The 25,299-nt window shown below is 42.0% G+C and overlaps 1 protein-coding gene across 2 annotated transcripts in view; it reads left to right on the top strand.

Moving 5' to 3' along the window:
* The first annotated feature begins 2,177 nt into the window (after nt 1-2,177).
* Nucleotides 2,178-25,299, top strand: part of NOX4 (NADPH oxidase 4) — a 109,164-nt gene continuing 86,042 nt past the window's right edge. The window contains exons 1-8 of one of the 2 annotated variants that reach the window (XM_062639281.1): nt 2,213-2,381; nt 2,970-3,065; nt 13,521-13,631; nt 14,642-14,726; nt 15,359-15,456; nt 17,394-17,421; nt 20,684-20,756; nt 24,405-24,485. In XM_062639281.1, the coding sequence (XP_062495265.1) occupies nt 2,325-2,381; nt 2,970-3,065; nt 13,521-13,631; nt 14,642-14,726; nt 15,359-15,456; nt 17,394-17,421; nt 20,684-20,756; nt 24,405-24,485 (629 nt within the window). In that variant the 5' untranslated portion in view covers nt 2,213-2,324. Of the gene's footprint in view, nt 2,382-2,969; nt 3,066-13,520; nt 13,632-14,641; nt 14,727-15,358; nt 15,457-17,393; nt 17,422-20,683; nt 20,757-24,404; nt 24,486-25,299 lie in introns of both variants that reach the window. The other variant, XM_062639279.1, reaches the window with a different exon arrangement.

Below are 25,299 nucleotides of genomic sequence, written 5' to 3'. Positions count from 1 at the left end.
GTGATGTTTTCTACAAAAACAAACTCCTTGCTCTGTACCTAGATACGATGTAGGATCCCATGTTGATGTAGCATGAGTCATGTACTCCACATGCATTACAGCACTCAGTAAATGGGCAGTGAAGTGAATTTGCTGGCTGGTGAGTCACCAGCTTCATGAGAGTGGGCCAAATCCTGCCTAAGCTGATTCTTCAGGCATTTCTAATGGGCAAATATGGCATGGACAAATTATTTTGAGTTTGTTTGTGCTCGCTGCGGCTGCAGCTTTGGCTGAGGCCCCATGTTATTAGGCCTGACATATCCAATGAGTTTTATTTTCTGTCCTCCCAGCTTTGACATGCTTGTCTAGGGAGGTTTCATCATCTGGTTCTCTGAAAGCAGTTTCCATTTCTCTTTACATTCCAACAGAAATGAGGAAGTGAATGGAAATACCAAACAACATAAGTAAACTATACTATTTCCTTTGCTGGTAGAGCTGCTTTGGCATCAAACTGTGGTTCTGGTGAGTGTTAAATTCAAAATGTCTTTTCCCTTCCACTAGTTTTACTTTTAGTGTCATTCAGTGATATACAATAGTTGTATTTCTCTGTTCTGCTGTTCCAAAACTTCACCTGGAACCTCATACAGCCATAGAAATTCTGCCACTTTCTGAAACAGACCCGAAATATCCCCAACCAAGTTTCACAGGAGCTATGCCCTACCCGTGCTCTTTATGCTTAGGACCACACATGGGTCAGATGCTTCCTCCTATCTTTATATAGGACTGGAGAAAGATGGGACTTAGCTTCCTCCCTTGGCATGAGGCTTATGAGGAATACAAAACATGTCAAGTTTCCTAAGAGGAAGACAGCCAGCTCAGGCTGGACTGGATGAGACTTCTCAGCACTGCTCTTTGGTCTTGGCATCTCCCAGAAGAACAGCCCTGCTCTGTGCCAGCTGTCATTGCTGCTACTATCTCAAGGAGCAATGTGTGCACCACAGTGCCTGGCTCAGAGTGGGAGCTCCCCCGGTGACTCATGAGGGTGTTGTATTTAAAAGCTGTAGCAACAAGGGTGTTTAAAAGCTTTTACTTAACATGAAAATCAGCAGCCAGGGCAACTCCCCCTCCAAAAAACCCCAATCCAAACCAAACATGAAGACCACCACAAAAAGCAGACTGGCTGCAAAACTCAGTGGTCAGACCATGGGGCGCTGTGGATGCGGAGGTGCCTGCAGCACCCTGTGGATGTGCCCACAGCACCCTTTGGATGTGGAGGTGCCTGCAGCACCCTATCGATGTGCCCACAGCACCCTTTGGATGCGGAGGTGCCCACAGCACCCTGTGGATGTGGAGATGCCCACAGTCCCCTGTGGATGAGGAAATACCCACAGCACCTTGGGGATGTGCCCACAGCACCTTATGGATGCGCCCACAGCACCTTATGGATGCAGAGGTGCCCACAGCACCTTATGGATGTGCCCACAGCACCTTATGGATGCAGAGGTGCCCACAGCACCCTGTGGATGCGGAAATGCACACAGCACCCTGTGGATGTGCCCACAGCACCTTGTGGATGCAGAGGTGCCCACAGCACCTTATGGATGTGGAGATGTCCACAGCACCTTGTGGATACGGAGGTGCCAGGAGCACCCTTTCTTGAGGCTGGGGTGCTGAACACTCAGCTGTTTGTGCCGGGCACAGGACTGCCCCTTCCCGTGCCCCTTGGAGAGAGCAGGATCAGACTGACAGGAAGGTGTCCCTGTTCACTGCAGGGGAGCTGCACTAGATGATAACCTTTGAAACTCCCTTCCAACCCAAACTATTCCATGACTCTATGCACACTCCAGACAGTAGTTTCTTGGGCAGCCTCTTTGTTTTCCCCCGCACCGCAGCGGAGCTGCAATCACGGCTGCTCTCCCACTCCCTCCGGCTTCTTGTGTCGCGTTTCCCCCGTTTGGGTAAAGGGAACCCCCTCGGACGGGATTCTCCGTCGGGAAAACATCTTTTCCCGGTGGGGGGATGGGAGAAGCCGGCCCCATCCCTCCACAGCCGAGTCTCTGGCGGCCCGGAGCCCCGTCGGGGGTGTCCCCTGCCGAGCCCCCGGCTCCTCCGCCGCGGGTCCGGGGGGAGCCCCGCACACAGCAGACAAAGGGGCAGCGGCCGCAGCGGGGCCGGGATGGGGGGGCTGGAGCGCGGAGGGGCCGGAGCGCAACGCCCCGGCGGCCGGAAGCCCGGGCGGGGGGTGAGGGGTGGGGACAGGGGAGGACCGGCTCGGCTCGGCCCGGCTGAAAAGGAGGGCGAGCCCGCACATCGCCCCCCCACACCCCCGGGTGCTGCCCCGCGCCATGGCTCTGTCCTGCAGGAGCTGGCTGGCCAACGAGGGGAGCAAACACCTCTTCCTGGTAGGGGTCTGCATCCCGAGGGGGGGGGCGGTGGGGGTCCGTCGATGGCGCTGGGCCCGGGGGAGTCGGGGAGGTCCCGGTGGTGCTCGGTGTCCGGGTTACCGGTGCGCGGTGCTAGGTACAGGGGACACGAGTGCGGCGCGGGCGGGATAAGTGCGGGTGTCCGCGGGCATCGCGGTCGGGACGTTCGCTCTTTGTTAGAGAAGGTCGGGGGGAGAAGATGCATCTTCTCGGAGGTCGGATTCTTGCTTTGTCTCTTTGTTGCTAGTTTGTATTCCCTGGATCTTTGACTGCAGTGTAACTACAGATCTGCAGTAGCGCTCGGTATGCGGGGGGGGAGTTTGCCGACTCTTGGTAGTCACAGAGGTAAAGTTTGCGAAGTCGAATGGAAGTGAAGATTTCTCACCTAGGGGCTATTCCATTTAATATTTTAATGCATTTTACGCCAAAAGTTTGGTGTTTTTTTCCCCACTCCGTGTGCTTACGTTTATGAAACTGCAGGGATGTGACTGTTCTGAATGAAATCAACAGTGCGAAGTTTGCACGTGTAACTTGCGCTTACAATCTCTTGTTTCTGTTTCATTTCAGTTTTTCTGGCTCTCCCTCAATGTATGGTTCTTCTGGAAAACCTTCCTGCTCTATTACCAAGGGCTGCAGTATTACTATTTGCATCAGATGTTAGGGGTGAGTGACCCGGACATTACTTTTTGCCCTGGAAATTGAGCTGCTGGGAGGTGGGAGAAGAGCAGAATGCATTTGGTAATCAAAGACGACACAAACTGCCTGTTTAGCTCTGCAGAGTGGGAAAAGATCAAGTAGGAGATCACTGGGATCCTGTTGGCAGTTGTTTAGGAGTAAAAAGTGTTGAGAAGTGAAAGCACCAGTTAAGTATGGGGCAGCTCTCCTTCCCCCTCGTCAATTCTCTCCCAGTGCCCCAGCTGCAGACAGGCTCACAGGAACACCAACATGCTCAACAGAGGGCTGGAGCTCAGATTTTGTCGTCAAAAGCGTTAGCCAAGCTTGTTGCTAAAGGAATTCTTTTGATAAGTTCTAGTTCTTTTCAGTCTCACAGATCCTCCATTCTGCATAATTTGCTGTAATCTATATACTTTCAGTTTTGGTATTTAATATAGCATCAGCATGGAGTCTGAGTGGTCATTAGACCATTTTGATTTAGCAAGGGTAACATCCATCACCACCAGAATTACCCATAAAGATCATTTGGGGAAGTGAGATACTGGCCTGTCTTGTGAAGTTATCCATAGCTATGCCATTGCAGTTGTTTGAAATGGTTTCTATCCAAAGGGATAGAGTAAGGGTTAACTGAAAGTGCTTTAGGGCTGCTCACAATTTGAGAATCCAGGAAAAAGTGAATCAATAATATGATGCTTTGTAGCACCGTGCCATGCTCGGGGTGGATTTCAATTGGAAGCTGACATGGGGTTAAAGCAGAGGTGATGCACATCTTAACCTGCTGTAGAGCCTCTGGGTTTCACCTTTGGTGAAACATCCAGGATGTATTTTTTCCTATGGTTGATATCATTGCCATAGCTAGTGAGTTCTGTAAGCTTCTGTGAGCTTCCTAGAACTAAGTTGACCTGATCTACTTTTAATTTTTCTTACGGCTGACTCAGATGGGTTCAAGAAATAAATCTTAGCAAAAGCAGTGCGAAAAGAAGGGAATGAAAATACTTAAATCCTTCCTGATAATCACTCCTGAAAGACAAAGCATGAGAACGTGTTCAGTATTACTGTACTGTACTTACTGATGGCTTTGTAGATCAGGGCATCCATTTGAAAACTGTGTTTGCTCCTGGCAGAGCTAGTGGGTTGCTTATAAAGCAGATGTGCTTGGGTCACCACGTTGGAGCAGATTGTCAGCTGGTGTGGTGGATTGACCCTGGCTGGATAGCCAGTGCCCCCCAAAGCTGCTCTGTCACCCTCAGCCGGACAGAGCAGAGAAGATAGATTGAAAAGCTTGTGGGTTGAGATGTAACAGTGAGCAATCACTCACCAATTACCATTATGGACAAAACAGACTCAGCTTGGGAAATTAGTTTTAATTTATTAGCAATCAGAGCAGGATAATGGTAAGACTGAATCCTAAAAAAAACATCTTTCCCCCTCCTCTTCCCAGGCTTAGCATTACTCCTGTACTCTCTACCTCCTCCCTGGCAGCAGCACAGGGGAATGGGGAATGGGTCTGCGGTCAGTTCATCACACATTGTCTCTGCCACTCCTTCACTCTCAGGGAAGGATTCCTCATACTCTTCCCCTGCTCCAGCCTGGGCTTCTCTCTCCATGGGGCCACAGGTCCTGCCAGAAGCCTGCTCCAGCACAGGCTGCCCATGAGATCCCAGTCTCCTTCTGGCATCCCCCTGCTCTAGCCTGGGGTCCTCCATAGGCTGCAGGTGGAGATCTGCTCCACCATGAACCTCCATGGGCAGCAGGGGCACAGCCTGCCTCACCATGGTCTGCACCATGGGTTGCAGGGAATCTCTTCTCCTCTCCTCCTTCTGCACTGACCCAGGTATCTGCAGAGCTGTTGCTCTCACACGTTCTCACTCCTCTCTCACAGATACTGTCGTGCAGCAGATTTTTCCCCTTCTTAAATAAGCTATCTCGGAGGTGCTGCCACTATCACTGAGGGGCTCAGCGCTGCCCAGTGATGGGTCTGTCTTGGATCTGGCTGCGTTTGCTCTGCAGGACATGGAGGAAGCTTCCTGCACCTTCTCACACAGGCCACTCCTGTAACCCTGCCGCTACCAAACCCTTACCATTCTAACCCAATCCAGCTGGTATCAGTCAGCAAAGTTCTTAATTCAGAAGACTTGTCTGCCTTGTACCAGCTCATTATTTGTGGTTTGTTTTGGTTTTCTCATACTTCAAAATGAAAGGCACATGCAAAGTAACATAATGTGGGCTCAGAACCTGTGAGATGATTCAAGCAACAGGTTCCTTGTCTTGGTCAGGAGATGAGGACCAGGAGACTGTGTGTGTGAGTTTGTCTTACTGTGTCTGCAGCTGTGAGAAAGAATACCAGAGCAGTTTAGGGACTTTACAAGATGAGGAGGAAAGTGAAGCGCCAAGTCCATAAGATGCTTTGGGTCAAAGTTTGTCTAAATATCATCCTTAGACCCCAGAATTAGTTTTCTCCCTTCTCTTCAATATATTTGTGTATGTGTTTAAATCATGATTGTTTTGCAGGCGGAGAAAACTGAACCCAATTTTAGTCTCTTCAGAAACCCATACATGTACCCATGCTACTGCTGCTGTTCCCTTTCACAGGGATTTTTGCTCCTCTTTTTTTTTTTCCTATATTGGTTTGAGAGGGCCCATGGCCCATCTGCGTAACCATTCTCCTCTCCATTCTAGAATCGTAGAATCACAGAACAGTTGGGGTTGGAAAGGACCTTAAGATCATCCAGTTCCAACCCCCCTGCACGGGCAGGGACACTTCACACTAAACCATGTCACCCAAGGCTCTGTCCAACTTGGCCTTGAACTCCGCCAGGGATGGAGCATTTACAACTTCCCTGGGCAACCCATTCCAGTGCCTCACTACCCTTACTTACAGTAAAGAACTTCTTCCTTATATCCAATCTAAACTTCCCCTGTTTAAGTTTTAACCCGTTACCCCTTGTCCTGTCACTACAGTCCCTAATGAAGAGTCCCTCCCCAGCATCCCTATAGCCCCCCTTCAGATACTGGAAGGCTGCTATGAGGTCTCCACGCAGCCTTCTCTTCTCCAGGCTGAAGAGCCCCAAGTTTCTCAGCCTGTCTTCATACAGGAGGTGCTCCAGTCCCCTGATCATCCTCGTGGCCTCCTCTGGACTTGTTCCAACAGTTCCATGTCCTTTTTATATTGAGGACACCAGAACTGCACGCAACATGAGGGTGAGTGGCTTGCAATCCCTCTGTGTGCTGTTTCTTGTTTGAATATTTTGAGATTTAGATGAAAGTTCTTGGTTTATAATTCAACAGTTGTTTTTTTTTTTATCTTAACAGAATTAACTTTTTTACAGATCCTTTCATGAAAATTAATTCCTTTTTCCAGGCAGTTAACAAAAAATGGCAAAAAGGAATGGTGGTTTTTTTGTGTTAAAAAATCCTCTTGTTTTTCAGTGAGGTCTGCTAAGGAGTTCTTTTCTCTTTTCATATGCTCCAGTAGCCTAAAACCTCCTTAAGAACTGCACTTGCAGCACTGAAAGATTTACCACAGGTAATTTTATTGTTTACCAAGTAACAGGATGGAGAACAAGAAGAGTTGCTGTAGGAAATCAGATCGTGCTGTGAAATGAGATCTTGTACTGAATATCCTGAATATATTCAGTTCTGCCCCATTTTCATGCCGTGTGTTTTCTTTCTGATGTGAAGAAGAAGGAATGAGGTTAGTCTTTCATTCAGTGGTTCACTTTCCTTCAGCCTTCCACAGAAGGAGGCTCAGTTTAATTCTTTTCCGGTTGCATCCTCTGCGATGCTGAACAAGACACTTAGCACAGGATTTTAACATCATTTAGGTGCATAACTCTCAGTCTTTTAATTGCAATCTTTCTGATCCCTATTTTTATACCTGTAAAAAGGTACCATGAGCATGGTGGTGTCCTGGAAGTGCAAAGAGAATAAATAAGTCAAAGACACTGCTGTACCACGACAAACTTAATCAGCCTATTCTATGCCACAAAATTTAGCGGGTAAATTTATGTTGGGTTAAATGTCTTTGTTTAGTTTGAGTCCCACAGCCACATTCCCACTGTGGAATCTCCATCCCTGGAGGTTTTAAAAACCTAATGGGGCAAAACCCTGAGCAAACTGTCTTGAGTTTTGTGTTGAACCTGCTTAGAACAGGAGGTTGGAATAGAGACATGCCAAGGTCTCTTCTGACCAGAATTGTTCTGTGATTATATGATTCTTATAGTGCAAGTTCAACCAGGACCTAATGGATATAAAGCCCTTCCCAGTACTTTTGCTTTGATGAACTCTCCCTTTGGATGCTTAATTGCTTTTAACACTGCAGACCATAGTCTCGCTGCATGAATGCATTCATTGCCACTGGTTCAGGAGCATGATCCAGGTGAAGAATCTCAATTTTTTGTAATTTAATAAATGTTAACTTGTGGGCTTACATTGCTTAAAGAAGGGAAGCCCGGGAACCATCCAAAAGGCATGGCTTTGTTATAAAGGAGTGTGGCAAAAAAGGAAGTAGTATTCTGATCTCCATGTTCATGACAGGTATTACAAGATGAAGTAGGCATGAATTACAGGAGGGAGGATTCATAAACTACCTGACATCACTCCAAAATCTTCATTGTTGGAGGTTTTGTATCTGCTCAGTCAAAGAAGTTGTCCAGATGATTCATTTCTTTGTGGACTTCAAGATTTCTCCCTTCAGATGAGTTTGGCTGTATTTTTTTTCCAATTTTGCTTGCTTCTGACCCACAAATTCAGGCTTTAATTCAGTACCGGACTTAACTATAGAACTTAAATCTTGCTTTTAGCAGCATTTAATGAAATACCTGTTTTTTGTTCCTTGGGTTCCCCACGAACAGAAATTACATTGGGCTCATCTTGTCATGGCATAAAAGGTTTCTCCCTATTCACTCTCTAGTCCCTGCTGAAATAACTCTAATGTAGTCAAATGGATTTTAATGCAAGCAATAAGCTTCTGGGTTTCAGACCAAAGGGAAGAAAATGCATTCTCAGAAGGATCATATTGGGAAGAGACTGCATAACTGAAAATGGGACTGAAAAGGAAAAGTGCTGCCTCGCTTTTTTTATCTATACAGTTGCCGCCTTCTTACTGTGCAGTACAATTATGTCATCTTTATTCACTGCTTGGAATAGGTTCCAGATGTTCCATTAACTTGCATGTCTCTCCTTTCTAGTTTATTGTAATGGTAGAGATTTTACTAACTGAGGCCAAATTCTGCTTTCATTGATCCTTATACAACCACCCTGCAGCCTGCTTCTGCCCCGTCTAAGCATTGGAGGGAGTTGTGTGTCTTGACCCTTTTATTTTCCTTAATGCAGTGTGGTTTTGCTATTTAATGTCTTGATCCAGGCTATTTGGGATTTGCTCTTTACAGTGTTACATGTGTCAAAAATGTCTAATAATAGATTTATGTTGCTATGGAAGCTATATATATATACATAAATATATATGCAGGATTCCCTGATGAAGACTCAGGGTGTTAATCCACAAGACCTTATCTTGATAGTCCCTTTGAATTTGCAAGTAAATCAGTTCTTGCATTCTCTTTGCCTTATCCTAGACCTTTTGTTTGCCAAAACATTTTTTCCCCCAGTCCCTCGTTCTTCCTGGACAGCCCAGAGTTAAGCATCTTTGCTGTCCTGTAAAGGACATCTGTACTGCTAACTTTTATGGGAGAACTTCCACCTTGGCAGAACTGCTTATGAAACTCTTAATAGTGGAGGTTCAATTAGTAGAGGTACATCATGAATGATTAACTGCAATTTTTACTACTGTATCATGTAGACCGGTGTTAAAAATAGCCTTGTCATCATTGCTCCTTGTTCTGAGATGATCATGGCATAATACTCTGTGTGGAACAGAACTGAATTATGGCCAAAGTGTTTCATTGCTTGATTATTCATTATAGTATGTATTATTGCAGGGTTCCCATGGTACTCCAGCAATGACAGGTCTTAAAAATAGGTGCATTCCACTCCAGAAAACCCGTTTTACAGACCATATTACCTGCTGTGTGGGATAAGGGGAAGGAATTCAACAGAAAAGAAGCCCTTAGTATTGGACACATGTGACTGTGACTCAGATACGACAATAACCAACTTACTGCTCTGGCCATGAGTTGCAGTGTGTTGTGAATCTCTTGGGGGGACTTAGGTACACTTAATCCCTTGAATCATGACAAAATTTGTGGAGTTCAGCTCATGCTGCATCTTTCAGGATCAAGCATCCAAGTTGTTATTACGAATTAATATATAAAAGGCTGTAATGGTTTGCACTGTGGCTACAGAAGAAGGATGGTCTGGGACACTCAGATCTGGAAGATAATTTGAGATCACTTCCAGTCTGAGAGTGTATCATCCTGCCTGGCACTCCTATAACTCAGCAAGGCAGACAGAATCATAGAATCATAGAATAGTCAGGATTGTAAAGGACTTTAAGATCATGTAGTTCCAACACACTGCCATGGGCAGGACACCACTCACTAAACCGTGTGTTTTTAAGAATTGCGTTTCCTGATGTTAGGATTCTGACAGATCGAACAAACTGATTAATAGGTGAATAAAGATGAACATTTGGTCTGAAATCTTGTAAGACCTGTTATCCCTGCCACAGATCTCCTCTGTATATTCGATTAGTCCTTTAGTTTTTTTATGCCTCTTTCCCCTCCATGAAATAGGCTAACAGTGTGTGTGATACTGGGTAGGCAGAGTACAGAAGGAGGTTATCAAATGCTTGGGTATGGTATCAGCAAAGGTGGATGAAAAAGAGTGTCCAACAGAGATTTTTGGGGTGGTTTTCCTCTGGTTTTTAATCCTACAAAAATTTCACATAGTACTAACATCATTAAATAATACTTCTTTTTTCCTTAAAACAGTAATCTTAGAAAGAAAGGAAGATTGTATTTCTTTCATTTCTTAGCTACTTAATCATAGAATCATAGAAGGAGAATAAGGATATATATTCCCTTCTAGAACCAGTGAGTTGCCTTGGAGGAAAAATCATCTTTCATTCTACTCTAGTATAAAAATCCATGTTCATTTGTTACCGTGTCACCCAGGCAATGCGAAGGAAGTCAAGAATGAAACCTCTTGGAAACCATTTGGAAAGAATTAGTTTCGTGGGGATGTTTTTAGCCTTTGGATATATGTTAAGAGCAAACTTAGTACTCTGTTATTCTTCTGTGTCTTGCATGAGTTGTTATTCTAGGCATTGCTAAATGTATTACTTTTACCATTGTTTTCAAATTGGTCATGGGCTTCTTGTAGCAAGCATTGCCCAACTTTAATTCTTCAGAATAAAACCTTAAATGAACCACTGGTGAAAGTGTTTGCATCAAGCTTTCCTAGAAGTGCGCTGCACATTCAAAGAAGTATTTTCCTGCTCTCTGTATTTTCTTTTGAAGAGATGCTGATAGCATTGAATTAAATCAGTGTAAGGGCATTCTTCCACAGTAATTGAATTGCCATGAATATTTGCTATTTGTTAAATAGCAAATGGGAAAAACATCCACAGAGGTTAGTAGGTTAGCTCTTTCTGCTGATCATCATTGGTTCATGTTTTTTAAACAGTTAAATTGTTTGGCATTTTACTTATTTCTTACACTAAATGATTTCATGTATTTAATGCCATACAGTGTAGAATTATCTCTATTGTAGACTATTCCAAGCTAGGCTCTTTTGTTAAGTTTTTGTAAGAAGAATAGTTGTGCGTCATAAAGTAGGATAACAAATATCATGGTTTATGTTTAAACTCCAAGACAACATAAGCTCTTGAGAAACTAATAATATGTCATATAGGTCGTACAATAGAAATTATTACAATTTTCAAATTGCTTTACTTATTAATTGTAATTGCAACTTTTTCCACCTTTTGGGTGTTATTCAAGAGCTATAAAGGTTGTTCAGTTTACTTCTGGGTTTTGCATAACGTTAGTTCTACATAGTTCTTGGGTTTTTCAAATCATGCTCTTTAAACCACTGTGATACTACAGCACATCAGTAAAGCTCTCATAAAAATGCTTATATGTGTTTTAATGACCGTGTTTTTGAGTTTACTACTTTTATGAGGTATAAAGCTCATTTTTAGTTTCCCTTTAGAGGAATAATAATTAATGAAAATAGAGACAGTCTTGTATATGCAAACAGCACATCATAGAGACATTTTACTCTCCATTAAGTCCAGTCATTTCAAGGGTACTGTGTTTTATCTGATAGTCGAAAAATATTTGCAACGTTCTAAAGTCCCTTTAAGCTACTGTGGGCAAGGATAGAGAAACATTTATTGTGGTTGTTCACATTTCCTTTTAAAATCATACTTTGAAGTGGGAAGTGACATCAACATTCAATAAAATCTCAGCTTAGTTTCTAAGGCTGTGACCATTGTAGCTGGTGCTCAATTGTAGTCATTGCACTTGAGCTGTGGACCAGGTCTGGCTGATAACTAGTTGGGAGAGTCCAAAGGGGAAAAGAGAGGATGACCTAAAGTCTGAGGAGCATGACTAGTGAGGGAAAAGTAGCAAGAATAATTTCTCATTGTACATATGAGCAGAGTGTGAAGTAACATGAAATAGAAGCAAAGGAGGGAGATTTTATGTCAGGGAAAAAAGCACTAACAGTGCGTTGGAAGAAACTGTGGAGGAGGTCTGGAGAGTGGGAAAGAGCTAAGTGATGTGCTTCATTCCAGTCTTATTTTCTATAATTCATTAGGTTAGAGATGCCTCTGCTGTAAGTGTCCCTCTCAGTATAACTTTTGTGAGATCTGATCTCTGAACATTTACACAGCAGAGAAAAAGGTAGAGCAGAATGCATAGGGTACTTGCGCCTGTTTCTCATGGGCGGCTTTTGAGAGAGGGTGCCCTGATGACTGCTTTCTTTTATGGGAGGTGGTAATGTCCCATCTCCCACAGATAAGGAGGTCCCTTAGCACTCATGCCCAACTAAATAATGTAACGTGGCCATTAAAGAAACTGAATTTTGGTGGAGAGGTTGATGCTTCAGGTAGATTGAGCATCTTTACCTCCTGTTTGCCTGCCGGTTTTGTGCCCAGATGTACTGCAGAGAATGCGGGGTGCAAATGGGGTGTTACTAACTGTGAGAGCAGGCAGTTTTGATGTTTTATGACAGTGAGAAGCTCCTGCCATGCCATTGTGCTTAGGATCTTCCTAGACACACTGAAGCCCAGTTATATGGTTTAGTTTGTATGTTCATATATTTTTGTGACATGTAGATAAGTCTGTAATTTTGAAATGACCAGGCTTTTCTAATATTTTTTGTGAAAAAAATAACATTCCCAAATAAACCCTTTGTTTCTCTCCATTTTTTTCTTCTTGATGATTAGCATATGAATATAATAAATGTTTCCCTGCTGATTTTTTTTTTTGACTGAGAAATAGGAGATGTTCTTTTTTGACATAAAGTTTTGTTTTGAAAAAGTAATATAACTTTTATATTTTTTAATGAGATAATTTTTACCTGTTCAAATCATTTGCATATCTCTGCAGTATTTGAATTAGCTTATAATAGATTTCTATTAATTTCTTCAGGAGTTGAAAAACTTGGGCATAAGAGAACACTGTAAGAAATACCCTTCCAAAAATCTGTTGACAGTCTAAAAGTATCTTTTATATAAGCTAGTAAAATGGTAATTCAACCTAATAAGTAAGAGAACAAAGGCATTTTACTAACTTCTTTAAAAATCACAAATGAATGAGAGAATATAATAAGGTGAAAAAATACGGGGTTATGACATTAATGTGTGCTTTGTTCATTCATTTGACAAGTGGTTTTGTTCTAATTATGTAAGTTCCAAATATACCAGTGAAAGCATTAGTGAAATTAGACTTCATTACAGTTCCCAGCTATTGAGCAGTTAAACTGAAGAAAACCTGCTTTCTTTAGGTCCAAATATGGCACTGCACAGTGTGAATGGATGAGTTTTGTGACGATTCTGTAACGCTCCTTGAAACAATGTTATCATTTCAGCTTCATTGAATCAATATGATTTTTTAACATCTTTTTCTGGCTTCTTTACCAGAAAATCATTACATGTTACTTGAATGTCTGTGTAGTGTCTTCATGGTATTTATCCCTCGTTGTGATTTAATTAAGTCTGCTGAAGTGTTCAGGTAATTTCTCAGTGGATGCTTATTGTTGTCTCAGATATGTTTTCTTCCACGTGGCTTTGGGCACTGATGAGGGTATTGTTTTTCTTCAGTAGAAAGTTGTCATTTGCTGGCATAACTGCTGACAAAATTAATTTGATGTAAAACATGTTTTTTCCAGAACACGTAAACCATCATTAAACTCCACCGTTCTGAGAGCATGGGAACTGTTCAGTTTCACAGCAAAGAACAGGAGGGTGAATTCTGACACCTGAACCATTAGAGAGTCTTTTCGCCCTGTAATCTAACTCTTGCTATATTTGTTCAGCTAGGATTGTGTGTTAGCAGAGCCTCGGCATCTGTCCTCAATCTCAACTGCTGCCTGGTCCTTCTACCAATGTGCCGTGTTCTCTTGGCCTTCCTGCGAGGATCTCAGAAGGTAAGCACTGTCCTCAGAATGCAGCAGCAGTGAAGATGAGGGCCCTGGTCTCTGTTTAGTCTAAACATAATAGGAAAAAAGTCTGGTTTATCCCTATTTATTATTATACAGTATGGGCCTGCGTGGTGCAGGTATCAGGCATTCATCCTCGATTCATGACTCCTTTGAAGACTGCCTTGACTGGCATTGTCTGATTTGATTGGACTTCTTGTAGCGAAGGCATTTTCAGTGCATTTTTGAAGGATAGGGAATTGTAACCTGTGGAAGGCTGTGGAATTGTAACCAGACAAAGTCTCCTTCTTTCCCGACTCTAATATAAAAGCCATCTGTGTCCTCTCTACTGCTTTCTAGTAGAGTTCAACAGAGCAAAAGAACTTTGTCTCTGCATGACCAGAAGCGTCTGCTGGAGGTGACAGAACCTTGAGTAAAAATACTCGATCAGATATATCCATTAGCATGGGAGAAGAAGTTCTGTCGGAGCTAAGAGGGTTTGTTTCCTATGCTAATATTCAGTAAAGAATAATTTAGTTTATTTGCAATTCACAAGTTGCTTTTGCAGAAATTTGAGTAACGCTTTGAGGAGCATTTGTGTTTTCTAAATGGCTGCAGATTGAACCTATGGGTTCTGTTCATCGTATGACAGTACCTATAAGATTTGATGCCTATACATGCATTTATGCATGCCATACTCCTTTCCCTCTGATCCTGTTCACTAGAAAGTCTGCTGCCTGCAACAATTAGTGCTGGAATTCCTAAGTTTTAGGGGCAGAAGGGACATTACTTTATGTACTCTTGACATCTAATATGGACCCAACTGTGATTTCTTCATTAAAGTCTCAAAATTGGCTCGGTGACATAATCCTGTTGTTTTTACATTTAGGTACTGGGCATGCAAGGGTGTTAAACTTAGTAAAAACTGAAGCTGCTGTTACATCACCTCAGTTGCTGTTAGTATTTTTTCTGTTTGCTGTGTTTTAGAAGAGAGATTGCTTGAATTCTTCTCTTACCAGGTTGCCAGCAGGAAAACCAGAAGGCTGCTCGATAAAAGTAAAACTTTCCATGTGACGTGTGGTGTTACAATATGCATCTTTTCAGGTGAGATCTTACTGTGCTGAGTAGCAGCTTGTTTGTGAACACACACTGAAGCAACACTTTGTGTTTTTTCTTGTACAGTACGTTTGGGGGTAGTCTTGCTCTGTGCTTCCCTATCTTAAATTGTGAGTGCTTTGTCAGATGTATGTGGGTTGTGGTTTATTTTTCCTTCAAACACTTGGGGTTATATTCTAATGCCAAGCCTTTCCTTAAAATTCCAGTTTCTAAAAGAACAGGTCTAAAAGAGCAGGCCAACATCTGCCACTGCAAGTGACCCTTTGTTGTGCCTAAAGAATTTCAGTGAAGAAATAGCGTGCTACCAGCTTATCTGCAGAAGAGGGAGCAGTGGAGACAAATACCCGATTTGGTGAAAGAACACTCTTGTGTAGACACCTTTTGGTGTTGTCTCCCAGTATGAAAATAATTGATGTAGTGGTAAAACACATATAAATACATGCAGTTTTCTGCCATCAGTGTCTATAACCTGATTTACCTTTGAAAAAGAATTCCTTAGTCCCTGACGCACCTCTTGCAGATGATGTGGTTATAGCTTGGCATCTGGGTAGCCATTCTTCTTTACTTCAGAGGAACATCTACCTTTTGTTTATGGACCTCAGATTTACTATTTCTTTCAGTCTTACATGTTGCTGCTCATCTGGTGAACGCTCTTAACTTCTCTCAGAACTACAATGAAGACTTTCTGGCAATAAATGTAGCGAACTATCGTGGTGAGGTGAGCCAGCTGCCCTTTCATAGTTTGCATTTAAGTGTATAAATATATGGGTATTTGTATATTCAATTCTATTGTATGATTCATCCTTTGATCTTTATAGTGCTGCTGTTCTGTGCACGGAAAACTCACCATCATGTGAATTTCTGAGGATTTTACTTCTTTCTCTGGACAAAGCATGTATTGAGCACTTTTTATTAAACCCAGAGGGATTTAGTCCTATTGATTATGAATGCTGTCATCAAGTCCTTTCACCTTGCACCTTGTGTTCCTGCTTCTCTTCTGCCTTGCTCTGTGCCTTGGGTGGGCCTGCTGCTGTTTGGAAAAATATGTTCTGCATTTCCACTATTTACAATGTAGGGCTATGTGACAGGTATTGGGCATCTGAGGATAGTGGGATTTGGGACTGATTTTGCATCTTTAAAGTGCAGCGCGAACTGGAGTATATACGCTGAGTAGAATTAGTTGTCTGCATGAACTGGGCTGTAAGCTGACTTCTACTTATGAAGTACATGGTTTACCTGATTTCTCTGACTGTGATGCAGATCTCTTGCAGGCACACCAGACTCCTAGTCCCTCCTATAGGTTGTTGGTTATGCATTTGGCACTGGAGAGAGACTTGCAGATTTTAGGAGTAAGACCAGAGTCCAAGACTCTTCTCTTTTTTTTGGGCTACAATCAAATTCTCTCTGTTTATATTGATTCTAGTCTCAAGTCTGCATTTCTTTTCTACCACCTTCATTAGGAAATATTTAGAATGACCCTATCCCAGCTGCAGCCTTTCCTGGAAAAGGAGAGCTTGACTCAGCCTAGGCTCAAAAGGACCAACAACCAAGGTCTTCCACTCCCTGGGTGAATGATCTAATCACCGAGCTATTCTATGGCAGACAGACATGCCAACACCAACTGTTGTGCTGAGGTTCTGGGTTGACCTCAAGTGTGTCTGCATGTGTTAGGAGTGGCCTAAAAGACTTAGGCCACAACTTAATGTTCCTCATCAGGAGCATCAGCAAGAGCTTGCCACAAGCAAGTGCGTGCCAGGGTGTTCATGGCAGCCTGTGCTGAGCAGCCTTGGGAATTTTGCAATAGAAAATGGAGATAATAACAAGTCTTTAGTAACTCTAGAACTGAAACCTCCCAGATTTAGGCATGTTAGTAGCTCTTGAACCTCTGTGCTTAAATTCCACTTAAATGTGGTTTTTAACTATGGTGGGCAGTCTGGATGCTGCTGTTGTCTTCTTTACATGGCTGTGCACATCTGGATGACAAGGTCAGGGAGAGTGATGCTTTCTTTGTCCAGACCTGTATGAAAACTCTCACCTCCCCTCACTGCATTTTACTGTAAGTTTTAAAAGAAAATAGATTTTCTCTGCAGTGAAGACAAAACCTCATGTCATATAGGACTCGGGGGAGTGAGGCAGTTTCCTGTGAGGTTGAAATATCCCCTTTCCCTTCCACATGTGGTGAAGGACACAGGAACCTCTGGCCTTGTATTTGTCATCTCCTTCGTGTTTAGTCCTCCTTCACCAGAGACCACTGCAAATCTCTTGTTAATGTTACTGGCAGTAAAATGCTTGCCACTTGTCTTTCCTTTAAATTCAAAATATCTCTCTGCTCTGCTGCCTTCCCTCCTCCCAAAGGTATGAGTAAAGTTGAGCTTTCAAAAAATGATTAACTGTAAAGCTACCTGGATCCCAGCTTTTCATAACAGATCGGAATTGTCTTTACGGGGGGAATGAAACGGCTGAGGGTTTAGTTTATGTTGAATTGCAGTCAGTGTAAACTGTTAGCAAATACCAAATCCATTCCTGTGTCCAGATTTAGGGTTTGTTTATGCCTTCAAGTGTGTGAGCTTTATGAGCTACTTATTATTATGACGTTACTCATAGAGATACAGCATCATGTATGCTGATTCTTTCTTTTTCCTGTCTTTTTTTCAGGACCCGAGGAAACTGCTTTTTGCTACTGGTAAGTCTGTTGCAAAACTGAATGAGAAAGTTTGCTGCTTCTCATTGTCACTCTCCAGTCAAAACATTGTGGCTCTGTGTTCCCATGCTCCATTCCTTGTATCTCTGCTAGGTTGAGGTGTCTTTATTTGTGTTAGTATAACCTGGGTTTGCTTATACAATAGTCAGGAGGGAGGAGTTACATAAGCCCTGTAGTAGGATGAGCTGCATCTTCAAAGCTGTTGTTGTACAGATGAGTCAGTGGAAAATCATTAGTTTCAAACAGAGATTCTGCATAATATTAAAACCAAATTCCTAAATGATCCAATTTCTAGAAAAAAAGAAACATAACAAAAATATGGTCTTGCTTCAGCTAGTTTATTTGAGGATTGGTTTGACTTCAGAGCAGTTTAAACTGTTACATAGGAATCAGGCTTCAGCACTCATAGTGAATAAATAAGCAAATTCATTTTTGGTGCAGGAATCTAGAAGGGAGGAATGTGTGGGTATACAGAGGTAGGCACAAGCCTGAGCTTTAGTGCTTCACAAGCAGGTAAAGGTCCTTCCTGATGTTATCTTTCTTTTACCCTTATTTACATCAAACACAAAAATCCCAACTTGGTAGCATGAAGGGCAAGGTCCCAAAGTCTCTATCTGGACAGCAATAAATGGGGTTCTAGATCTGTCAATCCCAATATGCTTACTAGAATTAGCAGCCTGTGGGAAAGTGCTTTCCATAAACCCTAAAATGAGTTGAGTAGAGGAAGTGAGAAAGTGAAATGATAGAAATTGAAGTATACTGTACCTGTTAACTGGAAATAGGTTGAGTAATTGGTGGTGTTAGTGAATCAGTGGTGGAGGCTTGAAAGAGGGTAAGTGACAAATGAGGGAGTTAAAGATGGGGAGGGAGAATCAGAACAAGAGCTAAAGATTACATTTAATATCTTGGATGAAGGAGAAGGGCATTCTCCATTCTCCATCTCACTGTGGAGAAACAGTGTAGAGGCCCCATAAAATAGAGTGCTAGTGTCTGGGGCCATCTTGAGACCTCTCCAGCTGCAAGGTGGAAATACTTTTACCCTCTGATAGCCAGGAAAAGTTTGAGCACACTGTTGCAAAAAGCAGTGATTGTAGGTCATCTTGAATTTAAAATTGCTCAGATCATGCCCCATGGTAACAACTAACATTATTGTTTGGGTTGAGGGAGTGCCCAGACAGGGACTAAGATTTTGCTGCACTGGAAGCTGTGCAAATGTGCAGAAAATTGGTCGCTTCACAAACAGTTCAGAGCTGGATTCATTGGCTGATTTTTTTCTTTTTAACACAGTGAAGAGAAGGAACAAAGAGTTGGAAGAATTTATAGTGCGATGGCTTTTCAGATCTGTCCAGGAAAGAGCCTCCTTGTATTCATGATTATATACACACACACATATATATACTTTTTATATATATGTATGTTATAGATATGATTTTATATTATATATATATATCATTATATATTCATATTATATAACCATAACTATTCTATTATTATATATATATATAAAATCATATATATAATATACATATAATGTATATGTTCTTCCTAGCTGTGGGAGGAGCAAGTATTCAAGATTACAGTTACTGGAGGAAAAAGAGAGACATGGAGGAGAGGAAACTCTAAACATGCACTGATGAATTGGAAACTCTAAACATGCACTGATGAATTGGAGCAAGTTTGTGAGTGATTCCTTGTTTGCAGTTTGATGGAGAACTGGAAGAACTGAATGTAATAGGTGACCTTGCACACCTTGGCTTGAGTGACAGTGTAGAAAGCTGGATCAAGGGCTGTACTGCAATAGGATTGGAAGTATGTGTGTCAGAGGGGAGGCTGATTGCATGCTACACATCAAATCGGATTAAGAAAAAAGAAATGAAGAAGGAGGCAATTGGAAAAAAATGCACTTTTTTTTGCAAGCACTTTTAATTGTAACCTTTCCATGCCGGAGTGAAATTGTTTCTTATGCAGCCTATGACAAAACTTCATTGATTGTAGGACCAGATTTTTTCCTACAGTTTGTAAAACTGAGAAGTGATCTGGGATGTATCAGAATTGGGGTATCAGACTTTTCAACAAGTGGATATTGAGAAGTTTGTAAAAACCTAGGATTTGAAATTGCGAAAGAGTCTAAAATCCCAGTCAAATATTTAAAAAGATTAGCTCATTCTTATCATTAGGGTAGGATCCTGTAAAAGATCTGGGGCTATTAAAATATGTGAATGAAACCATGAAAGCTGGTTTAGATGTTCATATTCTTACACCAAACCAGCACTTATTTAGCTTTAGTAATTGGCCTGATTGACTTTCTTTAAACCCAAACATGTGGCTTTTAGGGTGACCAGAGACTATGCTGAAAGACTATGATTCTTTGCGTAGGAAAAGGTTTTGATGCAATGCGTCATGGATTTTAGCTTCTTAATTCAGATTCTTAGTTCCTGGAATGGCAATTTTGATGATAAGGTGCTCAGAAAAAGTGGTAATTTCGGCAACTTTAGGCTGATGGCTTAATGTATTTTATGGGCAGGATTCTAGTTTAGGCAGAGGTGAATCATGCTGCAGGAATATTTCTCTCACTTAAAAAAGAGCTGAGGCTAGACTAGTTCTAATAGAAGTCTGCCACTGAGCAGGTGAGTCCAGTCCTTAATGTTTTTAACCTTTCCTTCTGAAATGCTGGCTGTGGATTACTCTCACACATCTTGCTGTATGGGCAGCAATTTCAAGCATGATACAGTGCCATGGAGAGCAATTTCAGGCCCTTTCTCATTCCAGGATGAAATGGGTTGGCAAACAATTGTAGTGACAGCTTGCATAGAAATTGATGTGCTTGAAATTCTCTCCCTGACCAGGTTTTTAATTGTCATGATAAACACAGTTTAGGGTTTAGAGTAAAAAAGAGGTGTAGAAACTTGTGCAGTCACTCTTAACAAATAGACAAGATTTGTTCTTGGTTACCTGCTTATAGGCAAATGTTATGAGCAACAGAGTACAGGAGCAAAGCCTAATAGGAAGTTAGTGGCGCATGGTGAAATGCAAGGAAAAGGGCAGTTTTCTTTGGGATGTTGGGAAATTTCGCAACATCTCTTCTTCCCGGTCTAGTTTGATACATGAATTGTCTTCAGGAGATAAATGCATGCAAGAGTTTAATTGAATCATGATTTTTATGCCTAATATTTCCACTTTCTTAATATGTCATAGGAACAAGTATATCTCTGCACAGTTCAAATGCAAGTTATGTCCATTTTAGTTCCAGGTCTGACTGGAGTCATTATGGTGTTAGTGTTATTCCTAATGTGTACAGCTTCTACGTATGCCATCAGGTAAGACATAATCTGATTATTATGCTGAAAAATTCCATTTGAATAATCATATTTTCATACTGATCAGAGGGAATGAAGAGTAAATGCAATATGAGGCAAGAAGCATTTAAATGAGTGTTAAAAGTAGCAGTTTTCTTGCCCTATTTCTTTACTAGCTGTGGGTAAATTATCGCAGTGGATTTTGTATTCAAATAATCACACGACCTGATTAAATTGCCTTCAGAGAAAAATACCGTTTGAGGAATGTGCAGTTAAAAATCTGGACCTTTTAAAAATTCAAATAGTTCTTTTCTCCTATTTGTACAGGGAAGGCAGTAAACTCACCATATGGGAAGCTCTGTCCAATGCCTAAATTAAGTACACTGGAACTAAATTAAGTTGGTAACTTTATTAATTATTTTCACCAAATTAAAAAAACAGAAACAACAAAAAAAAAGCTGCAGTGAAGAAAACCAGAAATAGAATTGTGCTACTTATGTAGAATGTCGCTTTTTTAAAGTTCTGTTTCTGGTTGTCAGATATATTCTTTTTAATGCCGATTATAAGTCAGAACAGCAATGCAGTATTGACTTGGAATGTCAAATGTTTGACTCTCCAATGGGTTTCCATTCTGCACTTATTATAGTACATTTGAGTGACCGGTACCAGTATAGCCTTTCTGAGGCTTGGATTCTGCAATTGAAGCATATAAAATGTCCCTTGATTTTTATAGCAGTCTCTGGTGGATTCAGAGAGTGATTATGTAAATACCTCATCTCAATTCAGCTAACACTGAAGGATATTTTAATTCCATATCTTCAAACATTAATGGTGCTTGACTGATGTGAGCTAGATGTGTGGTTTTAAACTTTGCTGAACTAAATCTGTCTTTCCAGAGCAGCAGTGTTATCAGGTGCTGATTCAGGAAAGTAGTTCAGCAAATAGAATGATAGAATAGTTAGGGTTGGAAAGGACCTTAAGATCATCTAGTTCCAACCTCCGTGCATGGGCAAGGACACCTCACAATAAACCATCTCACCCAAGGCTTTGTCCAACACTGCCAGGGATGGAGCATTCACAACCTCCCTGGGCAACCCATTCCAGTGTCTCACCACCCTAACAGGAAAGAATTTCCTCCTTATAGCCAATCTAAACTTCCCCTGTTAAAGTTTTAACCCATTACCCCTTGTCCTATCACTACAGTCCCTAATGAAGAGTCCCTCCCCAGCATCCCTATAGGCCCCCTTCAGGTACTGGAAGGCTGCTATGAGATCTCCACACAGCCTTGTCTTCTCCAGGCTGAACAGCCCCAACTTTCTCAGCCGGTCTTCATACGGGAGGTGCTCCAGTCCCCTGATCATCCTCGTGGCCCTTCTCTGGAATACTTGTGCTCCTTTTGTAGACAGAGATACTTCCAGACTGAGACTTTTATGTGGCTGCAGAAGTGCAGGATAAGACTGCTGTGCTGGATGTCAGGCATGGCTGCACATTACATAGTCCACACAGATGGCTCTGCTTGCAAAAGAAAGCTGGTTTTGGGAAGATGGAAAAATAAAGCAGTTACTTCACTCTGCAGCAGTGAGCCAGAACAAAGCCCTGTTTTCTCCAAGGCCATGTTAAATTAGGAGAAAAGAACAGCACTTATTAATGATTGGGAAACTTGGGAAGATACATCTAATTGCAAACATATTCTTGAAAATAATAATTCAGGGGTTCACACAACAAAGGTTTCCATCTTTTTAAGTGACATGCCCGTTACTTCCTTCTTCCATTACTATAAGCACAAGCGCTTTCCCATCTTTATGCCATTTAGCCAGCAGAATCAAAGCCCCGAAGAGACCGTCTGCATCTCCTGGTACTCAGGCAGTAATTCTTATTTAGAAGTTTTATCCTGGCTTCTCTCTCAGGCCTATGGCTCAAGCTTGTCTTTGTGGTGTTCTTCCCTAAGGAAACAAGCTTCTGTGTGCCTCTTTCTGTCCCTTTCCAATCTCTTTCCCTGTGGATTCTCATGTGTCTTATGATGGCTAAGCTCACGCTGTAGTCTTAGGAGAATGTTCACTGCCTATCAGAAAGTGGGGTTTTTAGAAATAGACTATTTGAAGACTATTATATGCTCTTGGATTTCAGCCCTAATCCGCTCTTGCATGCTGATCTACTTAATCATTGCTTCCTTCTTATGTTCTTCCTGAATTTTTTCTGTGCATGATTATCCTATTTTTGTGCCTTTACTTGTTCAGTAAACTGTGAATAAGTATTAGGAGGATTGAACTAGCTGCTAGTGTTTTCAAAGAGGAAAGTAAGTATTGTTTGGATCTGTCTTACTGATGCTCACTCTCACAGCTCCTTACTGATGCTGAGTGGCTGCATGGAAATACTACCAGGGTGGGTAGTTAGATATGGTTTGAGCAGCCTCAAGGAGGAAAGAGAGTTAGTGTGGTGCTGAATGGGAGAAGGATGGCCAGGTGAAGGGCAGGTTTCAGAGCCCAGCTGCTGGGCTCCTTAGAACTGCCCTTGCTTGGATTTTACTTTGGTGGCCCTCAGATTGTTAGCATTAATTTTTCTCTCTTGAGAAAGTGAGACAGAAACAAATGCAATGTATGTTTCAGATGTGTTGAAGCAAAGGTAGTTAGTTGTTTACGTAAAAGGCCATAGGAGGGGAAAAGTTCAGACAAAAGTTAGTTATGTTGGAGGAGTACCTTCTTAAACTATGTTCTCAGAGTTAAGGTTGCTTGTTAGTTAAGAGTTGTTTTGGCTTATGAATGGGGTAGGTTTTTTTGGTTTTGGAAGGGACTTTCCTACCATGCTGTGTAGTGGGAGGGGTGTACTTGTGTGCTATGAAGTAGAGTATTTTCTTAACCATTTGGTTGTTGTCCTTTTGTGGTGATTATTTTACTCAAGAAGAAACAAACAAGCTTAACAGAAAACAGTTCCAGATGGATATTTTCTTTGGTCTTGGTTCTTTTTGCATTACTTAACAAATTACTGATGAAAGGAAGGCATCTTTCCCCTTCACCTCTCCTGATCTTCACAGTGGTAATGTTCTTGTTCCTCCAACAGTTCTAAGCCCCACTGTATGTCATCTCCTGCCTGAGATTTCTCCTACCAGTCCTCTTGTTGCCTTCTTGCTCTAGTTCCCTGTCCTCCTGTATCTCCTTCAACTCCATACCCTCACAAGTCTCTTTTGCCTTTCCCATCCACCCTTCTCCTGTTGTCTACATTACCTGTTTGCATGTTGTGCTAGAAGTGAAACATTAAACACCACAGGCCTGTACTGGGGCAGGGAGAACGCAAGGAGAGGCACTCATAAAGAGTTTGAGTTTTGAGCCTGGAGACTGAAGAACTATTCTAGCTATAAGGATCTGATAAGGGCTAAGTGGAAGCTATGAGAGCAGTGAAGTCTCCTAGTATAGGAAGAGTTCTTCAGCTGGCTCTGTACTTCCATGTTCTTCTTCCCTCTTTCTCAGCTTTTTGCTTCTGTGCCAGTCACTTGTTCTTCTCAGCACTTAATTGCTTGCAAGTACAGTGTGCCTGTAGGAATGCATACTGGGCTTTGAGTGTCCTACATGACTGTGTGGTATATAATGATGTTCTGTGTGCACAGATCCACTTTTAATCAGCGGTGACTCCATCTGAATGAAACAGCATTGAACCATGGTTTATTCTTTTCAGGGTTTCAAACTATGACATCTTCTGGTACACACACAACCTTTTCTTTGTCTTCTATATGCTGCTGATGCTGCATGTTTCTGGGTAAGTAAATGGAAAACACCATCCCTTTTCCTGAAGCACGATCAGAAAGAGTGGTTCCCTTGACTGCTGCCTTTCCTGAGCTTGCTTGTGCACAGTGGGCCAAATTCTTGACAAGATGTTATCCCCTTCAGTTTTTCAGCAGGTGTTTGTTTAAACTCCACACTATGGCTTTGACAACTGTGTGTTACTACAGCCAGCTAGCACAAACTTCTTCACTTATTGCTTGTTCATTTTACCATTTTCTGGTGGGAAATCAAGACAAGTTTATTTTGTCTTTTCAGCTCTTTCTTACCTGGCTGCTGAGAGACTGTGAAGCAAAGTTGTTCATCCCTTTCTCTTTCCTCTCTACCTTCCATTTTGACTTCTGAGGAGGGGGAAGGAGCAGCCTCTCCCTGATTTCCTAATTATTTCTTTCTCATTTCTATGATACAATATTTACTAGTTTTTCTTCTTGTTTTAACAAGCATCAGAGCAGTATACATGTGCCATGAAGCTTATGGTCAGGTCTATATCAGGCACAACCAAAACCTAGCTCTATCACAAGGGAAAGCAGCTTCCACAAGCTATGCTGTGTGAAAATCTGGTCGTTTAAAATCTCTGAAGTTTCCTTTGTGGAAGTAGCTGCAGAGATTGGTACAGGGAAAGGAAGGTGCATTTGAACAAGGTTTATTTCTCCATGTAGTCAAACATCTACTGAAACACAAGGGGCTGGAAGGACTGTGCGACACTGAGCACCGACGCTTAAAGTAAACAGTGAAAGGTAATTAGGTGGCAGGATCACAGTAGGAGCATGTTGTTGAACATAACACACAGC

Source organism: Pezoporus occidentalis, unplaced genomic scaffold (assembly GCF_034315485.1).
Source record: "Pezoporus occidentalis ecotype Australia unplaced genomic scaffold, CSIRO_AGI_Poc_V1 ctg6, whole genome shotgun sequence".
Taxonomy (NCBI): domain Eukaryota; kingdom Metazoa; phylum Chordata; class Aves; order Psittaciformes; family Psittacidae; genus Pezoporus; species Pezoporus occidentalis.
Note: the sequence above shows the minus strand (reverse complement) of the source record. Positions and strands in the feature narration are given on the sequence as shown.